A 14,552-nucleotide genomic window follows, 5' to 3' on the forward strand; every position below is an offset into this window, starting at 1 on the left:
ATAATCAATAATTATTCCGTTATAGTGTAAATAGTTAGGCTGAGATGAAAAAGTTTGGATAAGATCATTACTTTTGATTTTTCAAATCAATTTAACACACCACATAACTACTTGAGAGTGAAACAGACCACAAAACACAGTTGAGTTAAAACAGTTTATCATTTTACGCTGATAAGATATAACAATAATAACAAAACATAACAAAACTATTCGCCGGATTTAAATTTACAGAATAAGTTTAACTGAAATAAACGGATTATTAATATAAAGTTTTACATAGTCGTAAGGACGACGCGTTATTAGTTTATATATCACTGAGGCAGTTTTGGGTATTAGGCCTTCACCGATTGCCGGATGAAAGTGCATTCATCCGAACTGATATGCGTATATGTAAAGATAATGCCACGCCAACAAGATCATTGAGGTGTGCATTATCAAGCAAATTTTACAAATCCAATTCAGTGATTGGACCGAATCCAATCTTAAGAGAGGGTTTGTATGGAGGAAAAAATACAGTATCCTACAATATCCTTCGAAGACGACATTTGCAGATAATCTAATTAATTAGTCGAGTTCCGGTTGATCACGCTTTTCTTCTAACGCTTCACTACATAAACATTCAATGAGACCACTCGGTTGGAAACCATTTATTTTAATTTTTTAATAGTGCATATTACCCCCATTCGTAATACACATACTATAAACACAATAATCTATTGTGATCCTATTTGTATTTATATTTTTAATATTTTATTATTTCAAGTATCTTGTGTATATATTTTTCATATATTATTGTTAATTATTATATCAATTACAGAATATTGCGAGTATCTACTACAATTTATTTTATATTTAGTATTATTTATACATTATTATATAAGCGTGTATTACATTAATCCCAACCAAATATATCCATTCCGTTTTCAAAAAATCACTAAATACTGTGACAAATATGCTTTAAAAATTAATTATTAATAGCCAAAAATGTATAAACTACTGTGACATTAAATCGTATAATTTTAGGTTTCTTTTTAAAACTAAAGACAATATTTGAAACACTAACTAGGTTAACAATATTTAACAGAGAACTTTATACGACTAGTATTCCATTAACTCTTTAAAAAGTTTGAAAATCATAACTCAGAATTTTTTCTCATTAAATATTTGAAAGTTTATTTTAAATTAGACATGATTTATATATCAGAAATTAAACATAAAATTTGAGTTTATATTGAAAAAATACAATAATTATTTACTTTTATTTATATGACTTTAATTAATATACATACTATATAAGCCAAAACTGTGTAAAATATTTTCTTGGATATATGCATAATATACTTACAAGTATCTAGGTAGATATAAATAAAGTTTATTACTTTAAGCCTAAAACAATTTTGGTTTATTATATTAGTTTATATAATTATAATATATATTTTGCTTTTTATAAAAATCAAATTATAGAAGTAAAGTAGGTAGATATGAATTAATTTTGTTGATACCATAATATCATTAATTATTTTAGATATTAATTTTATTTTATTTGACACCATCAATAACTTTTCTGTAGAAACCAATAACTTATGTTATTATATTTTCTACAGAAAAAACAATTTAAAGGTACTGAATAAAAATTATTTTGATTAATTTAAAATATATTTATAATGTATCATGTTTTTTTTGACTGTATCATGATGTAACACGTAAATATTTAATATATTCACATGTTCACAAAAAATCTAAGAAACTATAATATTCGGAATTTAAGACAGAATTTAAATATAGATAGTAAAGTAACTTTTTAAAATATGCATGAAATGGGATTTTGGGACTGAAATAAAAATCAAAATTAATCATAAAATATCGAATGACAAAACATTGAATGGTAAAAAATACACGAATTCGTAAATGTAAATCATAAAATAATGAAATCTATTCTAGAGTTTATTATACTCTGTTCTGATCGAATGTAGTAGTTTAATATTAATATCAATTTTATTATTGATTTTACCTTCTCTTTTTGTGAAGGAGTGATACTCTAATTTTAAAAAATGCAGTTACCTATACAAATAAAATAGAAACTCTTTAGAGTTATTCAGTAATTTTCTAGAATGTTGCAAAAACTACAAAAAAAAAAACACTGAAAAATTTAAAATTGACAGCAAACCCGATTAAAATTAATTATAATAAATTATTTATCCTAATATTTATAATACTATTTTTTACTTTTTTTTTATAGTAGTTTTATCATTTTTTTTGTTTACAACTTACATAACTGGCAATCATTAAAATATCTAATAAATGTGAAAATCTATCTATATAATTGTATAAAAATATATGTTTGTACGTGGTGACTTGGAAAATATTGAATTAATTCACACCAAATTGTATACACATATTCCTTGAGACTCGAAGAGTATTTATTGCTTCGTTTTTTTAAACATATGTTGACGTGGGTGAGTCAAATATGAATTACATTTAGGCTAACGAAAATCGAATATTTTTTTTATTTATAAACATGATTGCCATTGGCTACAGATATTTTTTAAAACAATTTTTAATTTACCAAGTAATGCTACATCCAATCTGCCAAAGGCAGATTTCTTATCTCTGTCGAAGAGATTCACAAAATCAGGTACACCGACGTCGATTTGACCGTGAACTGAGGGGTACTTATACTAAAACCGAGCTAACCTATATATTATACTAACGCAGGTATTTTATATTTATTCATTTTTTTCACGGCTTAAGTTGGCTTCTACAGCTAGTAATTTATAGAAATGTATAAACTCAGTAGAAATAATAAATATTTACAGTAAATAATAAGAGGGAAATGTATTTTACGTACGTTTAAAATGTCGTTATGCAGATACAGAGCTTATCATTTATTTCAAGCTAGAAATAGCAATATTACATTAGCTTGGTCCAAAAAATAAAAATAAAATTAAAACAAGGTGTGGTACTATCTAATAACAATATTTATACCGTAGTTTTACGTAAAAATGATATTAAATATTATTAATAATTTTGTTTAAGGTAAAAAAAATACATTTCGTTGAACATCATCACTGTAATACGCTGAAATCGTTTTTTTTTTTTTTTTTTTTTTTTAACACACATTTAGGTTTGACAATATACTTAGAAGCTATTTTTATACACTGAGAAAAGTTTATTTATCAACACCCAAACCCACTAAAATTAAACTCTAAATAGTTACGCATTTGAGAAAAAAATAATAAATAAAAAAATAAAATTAATTAGTGAATAAAAAGAAAGCAAAACTTATTTTATACTTTATACTGTTTATAGCAGTATATCAAGAATAATAAGAAAATTATATAAATAAATATTTTTATAAGAAATATAAATAGATTGTATAATAATAACATTTTGAATGTACAACTACTTACGCTGAATTTTCGGAAAGGATGCTATGTGGTGAAAGATAATAAATGCAAATAATTTTTTTTTACGATTATGGTTTGCATAATAACTTAATATATTCTTAAAAACTAAATTAAATATATTTTCCTATTCATTTCAAATTGAATAACGAAACATTAACAAGGTGCATGAAATCATAAAGATAGATTTGGGAAAATAAATAAAGATGTTGGAAGAATAGTGAAAATGTATGTATTGTTTAATTGTCATTAATTTTTGAATTTGTTCGGTTTCAAAAATTAATTTTTATTTTATTGTTTTATCGTCACATCATATCAGTTTATTTTAACAATATAATAATTAATTACTATTCGTAACACATTAATTTAATACTTGGATAGATGTTAATTTTCCCTTCTAGAAAATTCATTAATAATATAATTATAGTCATTATGTATCAAAATAAATGTACAGTACAACTTTTAGATTACATTATATAGATAATAATAATTAAAAAGTATAAATTATAATCAAATTTATTTGGTAAATAACATAATTCGCAATTAAACAGGTCGTACAAATAAAAACGATTTAATTAAAGCAAAATTAAGAACTATTTATTTTAAAATTTAATAAAAACAAAATTTAATATTACCATTATCTTATAAAATATGATATCATAAATATAAACTATATTTAAAATACACGATTTGGAATTTATAATAAGTATTTCTAACTAGGTTTCTGATTCCGAATTTTAAATTGAAATATTTCAAAATACTTAACTTTATCAGTTATCATTCGTTTTGCTTTTTGGATCCAAAATACGACAAACACACGATATCTTAACGTTAGTAATAACATAAAAGTAAGATAGTAACAATAAATACATATTAAAATATTTATATAGGTATTCGTACATATTATTTTATATTAACGTAGATAAATGATAATATAATATATTTTAAATAAATTATTAAATTAGTATCTTTACTAAAATTTAAACATATATTTTCACGCATCCATATAGTTCATGATAATAATATCCATTTGGGCAATCGCGGTCTTCTTCTAGTGACGGTGTAGTCCTTATAAAGGAAAAGGGAGTGAATATTTGTGGTATGAGAGTGCTACTGGATTTATTGTCGTGATCTTTCTTTAACGTTGTGTGTTCGGCTTCATTTTTTACCATTGATTTCAACGAAACAATATGAATGTATAAAAACTACATAAGTGAATATCTAATCAAGTTAAGCTTACCTTTCGTTTGATCAGCATGTTCTAACGTAGTTGTCGAACGGATTTTACCATCGGTAGAAGTCGCGACGTGTTTTGCGTTCACGTACGAGACATTTATGACGACTAAAAATGCGAACGCCGAAATAACTGCAAACGAAAATCTCATGATGGTTCTGGTCGTTCCGGTGTGTCTCGGTAAACTCGTACTGAATAGACGTTTATCGAATCACTTGCGTTCGACCTATTATACTGATCGTAGACGAACGTCGGCTTTTATAGATTTATAATATTTATAAATACGCAATATGTACACAATATCATAATATAATATAATTATAACGTTTTTCATGTCTTTACTTTAATATTCCATTAATTGTGTATTATCACTAGTTGTACACATCGTATACATTGATCACCGGCGGCCGTGATTACCTAAATGCATTTTACTAAATTGTAATTAATCTGTTGACAGTAGATATCGTTAATAATTATCGAAATTAAAAATAATCATTATATTTATGTCATTCGAGATACTGAAATGTGAAATAATAGTCATTAACCAGCCAACTAGTTTACAGTGATGTGATCTCATTTTGAAGGCTTTATTGATTTAACGTTATAATAACTTGCAATATCAAAATATTTCTATTTGAATCAGTCAAACATAAATGTAGGTACTTCGATTGGGAAAGATATTTAAAATTATATTTTCTTGTTTTTGGAAAATAAAAAAATAGAGCATATTATAATATGTGAATCACCTATTACTATTCTTTCATAAAATAACTCGATACTTAACTTTATATAATACCACTTCAAACGTAACAAGATGCAGTATAAAAAAAAATATCGTGTGTTGTCAAATTACATGTTCATGTATAGTTATCGCTTATGTATAAAACACAGCTGACGACGACTCCAAAGACGGCGATAGGAATTACTGAAGAAATAGAAAATTAAAATGTGACATAGAGTTTTCTCATAAAAATATAAATTATATATGACTTACCACTACACGTATGCCATTATAGCTTGTAAATCAAAAACCGCATGCAGTTCACAGTGGTGCGACTTAATGCGGCTTGAAATTTCACACAGAAATAATGTATAAACCAAAAATGTCCAAAATCGACTTAAGCCCTTGAGATACGCTTAAAAACCGTCCATTTGATGTTTTCAAATCGCTGTACAAACAACTCACAGGGAACCTTGTATTACATTTAAAATGCTTTATTCTGAGTACCAAACATACATTAATTACTATTTCAATAATAACTCGACGAGAAGATCTCAATAGGTAGATTATGACTGACATTTTTTTCCTCAAAAACTACACACTGTGTTACTAGCAGTTGTATCGAAAACATTTGAATACATTCAAACAAATATTTGACGATTTAAGATTTCATATTTCCAATAACTCACACTGAAGTTGTTTATGTTTGGTAAATACCACTGTTTAATTTAGAGTTTCCAAGTAATTTCATAACACTCTCAACTTGCATAATATCAGTGAGTTGGGTTGGCATTCCGGGAAATTCCATGGAACACCAAATAACTGTGAAAAATTACAATTTTTTTCAGATTTTATTTATTGTTATTATAAATAAACACATGTATTTGATTTATTTTTTTTCATAAGTATAATATTATATATTATTATTATGATTTTAAAACATATTTTGATACTATTATAAGATATGATAGGATAGTAACTACTTAATTATTGATCGCTGAGCACAGTTTATATTTTCAATGGATAAAGTACTATTTCAGATTCTAGGAAGAGCGGAAAAGTTATAAAAAAAAAAAACAAAATATTGAATAAATAGTTAAACAAAATAATTTTTAATAAGTATTCATTGTTATCATAACACCAAGGACGTAAACAAAATATTTATACAACAAAATTTAAGTGTAGGTGTGATATTTTATTTAATTCGATCCGGGACAAACTTTTTTTGAGAAGAAATCTTGAGCATTCTCCACGATCAAACTTTAATTCAATTTTGTCTAACTAATTTGATTTTTCGTTACCAGAATACCTAAATGTGGTATACCACAGATAATAGTCGGCATTAGCTATATGGAATAACTTTTATAAGATAAAAACTAACTCAATGTCACAAACCAGAACGAATAACCAAAAAAATAAGCAATTAGTGACGAGTGCAGCTAACAAAAACTTTGAATCAAAACGGGAAAAATATCATCGTATTCGTTAATAACAATTTATTAGCGTTACATTAATAATTAATAACGATTATTTATTGACGAAGTTTGTTTTTAAATTAATTTTGTCGTTCAATAAAGTAGTCGAATTGATTACCTTATCATTTATCAAGACAGTAATGTTTTTCTTATGAAATTTCAAATTTGTTATTCGAATATAATATTATGTAAACATACATTATTATTGAAGTTTAATTTAAATACAATTGACCGTTTTAAACATTTTATCGGGAAACCGAGACGATTAGTACAAAACATGTACCATCCCGGAAAATCAGAGTCATATGGAAATCATAGTACCCTGCGGCTCCCCATTTATTTAATCTATTCATTATACTCTGTTCGGCGAGAGAACCACAGAAAACAACGGCTCGAGGAAAGTTTATACGATTTTTCTGCTAATCCCCACGCATCACTCTACTCTAGTGGAACCGGTCTCGATGACTGAGTGTCGTGTGGAAGCGTGCAGAATGCTAATTTTTTAACATTGTTTAGAGTAAAGTTAACAATATTAATCATAGATGACGCACGAAGTTATGCATTGTACCTCGAGCTCGGGAGTCTGCCACCCTTACCCTCCACATACGTCTCCATGTATGTTTGAATAGTTTAAATGTTAAATTAAATTTAGTTTTAAAAATATGTTTTGCCAGTTAAAAAGGTTTATATAAATATCTTTACGTTTGTTTATACTAGTTTTTTGTTTTTTTTTTTTTTGCGTTGTAAACATTAAATGTCTGTATTTTACTACAGAAAAAAAATGTATGCTATATGTATATCATGTATCATAAAGGCATTAAAATAACTTATTTTATTTAACGCTTCTTTGTTCCCAAAACGTTTTGAACAATAATTATTTATTTTTAGAACACGTCTGTGCGTCATGTTTTTCAATATTCTTGTTGAATACATAAAACAAAATGTTTGAACAGTGAAACCTACACTTAAATAAATTGAATATTTTATTATTTATGTTATGTTTTGATTTAAATGCCATAGGTATCGCACTGTATTGTGGCACAAAGTAAATGTATTGGTTTGAATAGTATGGTAAAGTGTCAAAAAGCAACTAGTATAAGCGTCTTTAAAAACAATACGTTAAATGGTACATAAAACAAACATCAACACGTACGGAAAAAGAAAAGTAAGTATATAGTAATAAACGAATATGCACAAAATAACCATTATTTTTTACTCTGTGGCTCGTCGTTACACTGGGGAAACACATAAAAAGAGTCACGACGTCAAAAATATATTACTGAATATATAAAACAAGTGTTCACAAGTCAGTTTGATTCTTTTGTAAGTGTCAAGTACTATTTTAAAAGAAATATGTTGTAAAATATTTGTAAAACATTTGTTCGATATTGAATATTGATGACATTTTTTCACGGAAACGGCATCGTAAGTGGTTTTTTGAACATCTTTTCAAATAAAATAATCAGAACATTTTTTTTTTTTGCATTAAGTCTCCGGTATCCGTTAATTTTTAATGATTATAGTTGTTCTAGTATTCATTTCATACTTGACTTTGAATTATAATATTACGTCTTTACGTGAATATTATTTATTTATTATTATGAAGAAAATTAAGTTTTTATAAACAACAACAACAACAATAGTATATCATAAAGATTATTTGATTAATTTACCCCTTTAAACACGCGCTTGTGGTGGGGTAAATGAGTTAAAATTTAAAATCTTAGAATTAAAATAAGAAACAAAATAGGTACATTTACAAGAATATTAAATTTCCGTAATGTATTGTGTACCTAGGATTTTCGTCTTTTAAAGAACATAATGTAACATAATATCAACAGTTATATTTCACACATCGTATCTCCTGTTTCTTTATTAATTTGTTTGATAAATATTTTAGAACACTCTCCTTATTAAATAAATAGTTATGTGTCATAGACTTGCATTATTGAAAATATTGTTTTTGACGTTTAAAGGCATTAAATTAAATAAAGTTGGACCCAAGTAATCCATTATTGATGGAATACTATTGATTAATATACCATAAATGATAATACCCGTCTACGATGATTCTGTATAAAATGTAAAATGACGATAATAATGAAATATTAAGATTATCAATATATTGTATTAGAGACTTTCAAAGTTTATCACATTTATAATGTGTAGTAGACCTATAAATCTTATACTTTTCATAGAATTCTATTATGTAGTGTGCTGTAGAGTGTTCATTTATTATATAATGAAGTTTTTAAACAATACCTATGTAATATTCTATAATTAATGACTTACCTTTTAACTCTTATCATGGAAAATTATCAATTTTCAATAACATTTTTATAATTATTATTATAATTATTAGATGCCTCATAAATAATATTATATTAGTTATGTTCGTCATATTTGTCCACACATGCGTACACATTCAGACATTTTAATAGAATGCCCATACATCAACTTACACTTATATTATTTGAATTAATTATTTTTAATTTGTTTAAAATGTACATACTTAAACAAGATACAATAACTTATATTAATAATTGTAATAGTCAATTACAAATTATTGCAGTAATACATTTAAAAATAAAAAAATATTCAAACTTCAACGAGATTTGTAGTTTGTACATCGATTTTTATCTAATGAGAAATTTATTCTCTTTATCATATACACTATCTAGTTGTATTTAAGATTACTATAAAAATTGCTATGATTTCCTTCTCATTACTGGTTACATTAACATATTACTTAAAAAAAAATGCTTACGATTGTTTTTTCAAGACTTAATGAATAAAAACCAAAAATGTATCGCTTGTTTAAAAAAAAATATGTATAACTTATCAAACTTATGATTAATCTTAAATCAAATATTCTAGTCATGACAAAAAACTATAAATAAGGTTTTTTTTTTTAAACTTATGTTGCGTAAATATTTCCATTTCTCTCTATTGTGTAATAATATTATTATAATATTTTAAACAAATGTTATAATATTATTTTCTGCAGTCATATGGTTCACTTAAATTGTTATTTTAAATCATTGTATTATTTATATTCTCCACGCATATTTTAATAAAATAAAGACACATTTTAAGAAGATAACTGAGTACCTGATTCATTATACTTTCAAATACTGTCGATGTACTTTTACAATATTAGAAGAGGAAATTGTTGTTATATTATATTATCAGTTATCACTTAAGAAATAGTTTTATTCGAGTTTGTGAATTTCGTCCAAATAATTCAAAACTAAAACCGTTGTTGATCCTCCTCCGTAAAATTCAGAAAGAATTCACACGGCCGAACAGTTTCATACAATAGTTACTAATGCATACCATATTACTAGATAACAGTATTCGGAATCGTGTATAGCATTTTATAACATTTGCTTCGAATCCGCATTGCGATGTGTATATTAAGTGTAACAGTCAGAAAGAGGAAGGAAGTTTTCAGATCGGAAATCCGCAAAAATCTATGGCCCAGATGGATACATAAACTGTATAGTCTGCCAATATTAATGACAAGAGCAATGTGGACGATATAGTGTTGTTGTTGACACGGCGGTACGGTTAACAGCTGCCAACAATAAGACACAACCAACCACACACGTCATCTTGATATCGCTGATCGGTACACCTATTTAACCAGTAATTTATCTCTCCCGCAGTGATATATTTATATTCGATTATATTATCCGCTCTAATATCGAAACTTATACGCATATATAATATGATGAATACTTCGTTAGTAAGTGCGCTGTATAGTTTAGACTATGGTGGTATTATTTAAACGACGAATATTATTTAAACATTATTAAACAATATTTTTTTTAAATAAATTATGTTTTTATCGTAGTCTTTATTAAGTCTTGTTTGTTTTTCTGGTATTTTTAATCGAATATTCCTAATCAGATTATTTTTCTGGAGATGTCTATAAATAATAATCAATTTAGGAATAATTGATTAATTATAATTTATAAGTATTTAAAGTTTAAATAAGTGGAACGCCTAACATAAGCAACAAAAACGAAATACTTATTTATAAATTGAAAAGTTGAAATAAAATTAGATTTTAATATGTACGCACATTATACAATATTGTTTAATAATAACAGTTCGCATGAGTAAGAGACATTATGGGTAAACCGGAAATTTGATTATGTTTTATTATTATTATTTTTAGACTTCAATATTTTTCTTATTAAATATTATGCATGATTTACCTGTATGAGGTAAAAGTTAAAAATATATACTAATTATTTGCAGACAAAGTGTACTAGTATATCCTAACGGTGTAATTTGTTGTAGAAACCCCTTGTACTGTATTGGAATATTTGAAGTTCGTTCAGCTATGAACACCTATCTAGTGCCTTCGAACATAGTTGGTGCAATTTTTTTTACCTTTGATTTTCGTAATAATTATTGCATAACTTTATGCGTACTTACTGATCCATAAACAATTGATACACGAAGTCAATTGAATAGAAAAAGTAGTATTAATTGTCAGACTTCACTAAAGCGACTACTTACTAGAACGCTTAAGTATATTAATTTTATACATATACAGCCATAAACTCACCTATGTCATGTATGGTGTACATTTGGCTCCGATACAGTTATATATAAGCGGAATAACCAATACAAATACATAATCCTAGTTGAAATAGAATTTACCGGAGTTTTTTTTTAGTATTTTATTTTGGAAATTCTGAGTTGGTGAAATGGAATTTCGGGTTCATATTATAATAAACTTTGCGGACGCCATGCTGTGTTTTCCCATATGACATTTTGTTACGGATTTTTTTTTTCATTCTCATTCGGTTTACCTCAGATATTTATTGTTGTTGGCGAAGGATAAATATGGAAGGTATTATTTGTATATTGCGTCAAAAAAAAAAAAAAAAGGTTTAGTTGTATATGAAATATCTTATTTTAAGTATTGGGTCTCGAAGAGTTGCAGGTGTTGTGGACTTATAAAGTACGAGTAAAAATAGTTTTGTCGAGAAAATATATTATTAGATGTTTTAGAACTAAGACCGTACGTATTATTATGTGAAAATTACGATTCACTATTCAATTAACAATATACATTTGATTATTGTATTGGAGAAAATTTCTCAAATTTGTATACATTATAGAGTTTTGAAGAGATAAATATAATTTTAATTGAGATCCAATCTATTAATAGCCATTTAATAATGTGCAAAATTTAAAACAATTCAAGAGAAATTCACATAATTTGCCTGTGAAAATAACATGACATTTCTTCTAATGTTTAGAATTTTAAAGTTGTCAATATTAATAGGAACATAACTGTAAAATTACAATTGTGTTAAAATAAGGACTTAGTTTAGTTAACTTTAAATTAAATTTCGATATTGCATTAAAATGAATGGATTTGATTTATTTCGATGAATAGAATTAGAATAGTTAACCTATTTTATAATCTGATGCAGAATCATACTAACTATGCAGTTTGTACATTGTAAACATTTTACTTTTAGATATAAAATCTACATTCTTTTCATGAAAATTTGTTGACAGCTCTTACCATTACCGTATGTAATTTTCCATAGAATATAATAAATCTTACACATCGATAGACTATAATAAAGATTTGTTGAGAAATTATGAATGGAATTTTGAAAAAATGTAATTTCAATATTATCCACAATATATTTAACAATAAAATTGACGTTTTAGACGATGCTATAGTTTTTTTTTTTTTGATTTTAATCATAAAAGAAATACATTGATTTAACATTTTATCTGATACAGAAAGTAAAATTAATTTACTAAACTTAATTGTTTTTAATTAATTTTCCTTTTATATTTCTAAAACAGTAGTAGATACATTTAGAATTATGAATTAAAAATAGTTTAATGCTAAACTAAAATATAATATGTGTAAAATATAAATACATATCATTTTTAATTGACTACAATTATAATTATTTTTCAATGTGTTAATTACAATAGCACCTAATAAACTAAGATTTTAAAATAAAATTAAAATTAAAATTTTACATCTAAAAGAAACATCTGGATAATACTTTAGCACTTCAAATGGCGCTTTAGAGTTAATGATGGTACTAATCGATCTACGTAATTTTTCATTAAAAAAAGGATGATTCTTCTCGTATGTATATTTTTTTAACAATATACAAACCTCAAATCATTTTATATCGATCAAATATCTAAGCTTTACCTTTGATAAGCTACTTATATATTGTGTTTTAGAGGTTTAATCATCCTGTTATCCTAGTTTGACTTTTTATGAACGAGTAGATGAATTAGTATTTGTATTTATTATTTAATCATACTGAATAATATTACATGCATAAATAATAAACAATTCAAATTATACAATATTTTCAAATTATAATTAGAGAGTATTTAGAGGTAAACACTTATTGATTACTTTAAAACTTGATAACTTACGGCTATTATTACACAGTTAACAGTGGTTTTTTTGGTTAGTTCATTTTCGTGCATCATGTCGTTATAAATTGTCGATTATAGAGATTAGGTATACTTAGATAAAACCAAAAATTAAATGAAATAGCTATATTAAAAGCTCTTTTAATGTATAACCCACTCAATGTTTATATTGTCTTAAAACTACTCCAAATACTAGCTACGCTGCCCGGGACTACAGCAATTAGTGATAAGTAATATTTGACCTTAAAAAGAGTTTTGATCATACCTACTTATACCTAATAAAGCTTAGTATTGCTAAATATTCATTCGGAAATAATAATATTGATGAATGGATTTTAATTTATTTTACAAGAACTCCAAGAGAATAAAAATAAATACAATTTATAAATAATTAAGATACAAATATACATAAATACTGCTACTTATCATAAACTATGCAGAGTTTAAATTCATTAAATTAAATGATTTCTTTTACTACATCGTGTATCATAACTAGGAATAACTTACGTATACAATTATTAACTAATTTATAAAAGAAAAAAATAATGACCCTTAAAACGATTAAAATACTACAGTATCACTTCGACTTATCCATCCAATCAATTAAGTGTTTTTTAACGGAACTTTTATTTCAATTTGATTGAACGCTTTCAAAATAATTTTTGAAAATATTATGATTTAGTATTTTTTTACTGTCAGTCATGTTATCCTATGACACTCAACTATATCCACAAACACAGAATTAACATTTTTTAAATTATTTATTCCTTCATTATCGTACACATTGAATAATATAATATTACTGATTTACATAATTATTATATGTTTCAGGTTTATTACTAAAAAAGTGCGGAATTGTTATCAATGTGTAACACATAAAAATTGATTTTTTGATAGTTTTATTATACTCAAATATCTTACGAGTTATGGCCGTGTTAAATTGTTTTTAGGTTATAATGAAGATGCATTTCTCGTTTAAATAAATTATTGAAGATAATTAATACAATATATCTACCTTTATTAGCTTATTGAGAGTGGTTAATTGTCAAAAGAGAGACAGTAAATTACAAATACATACATATTTTGGTCATTAATTGGATTACAGAACATGTGAAGCTGTATAATTATGTATTTTAGGAAACTGTATGAACGAATTTAGGTTAGGATGTTCAATTATAATTATATACATTTATAATAAAATTGTTTCATGTTGCTGACATTTTACATCAATATTATTAAATTTACTTTTACTGGGAACCTTAATTAAATTTAACTAT

The 14,552-nt window shown here is 25.5% G+C and overlaps 1 protein-coding gene across 1 annotated transcript; it reads right to left on the reverse strand.

The window, feature by feature from the left end:
• Window positions 1-4,044: 4,044 nt before the first annotated feature.
• Window positions 4,045-4,883, reverse strand: LOC113561296. The gene is made up of 2 exons (XM_026967635.1): window positions 4,645-4,883; window positions 4,045-4,560 (listed from the first exon to the last, which is right to left on the reverse strand). The coding sequence occupies exons 1-2, from the start codon at window positions 4,787-4,789 to the stop codon at window positions 4,385-4,387; spliced, it is 321 nt and encodes a 106-aa protein (XP_026823436.1). The 5' UTR covers window positions 4,790-4,883; the 3' UTR covers window positions 4,045-4,384.
• Window positions 4,884-14,552: the final 9,669 nt, after the last annotated feature.

This window comes from Rhopalosiphum maidis, chromosome 4, assembly GCF_003676215.2.
Source record: "Rhopalosiphum maidis isolate BTI-1 chromosome 4, ASM367621v3, whole genome shotgun sequence".
NCBI classification, from domain to species: Eukaryota; Metazoa; Arthropoda; class Insecta; order Hemiptera; family Aphididae; genus Rhopalosiphum; species Rhopalosiphum maidis.

What these genes read in the sequence shown, in the direction of transcription:
- LOC113561296 (XM_026967635.1), bottom strand. Translation starts at nt 4,789, where the DNA reads ATGAGATTTTCGTTTGCAGTTATTTCGGCGTTCGCATTTTTAGTCGTC. An exon ending in ACATGCTGATCAAACGAAAG is followed by an intron (nt 4,561 to 4,644) that starts GTAAGCTTAACT and finishes TAAAAAATGAAG; the next exon opens with CCGAACACACAACGTTAAAG.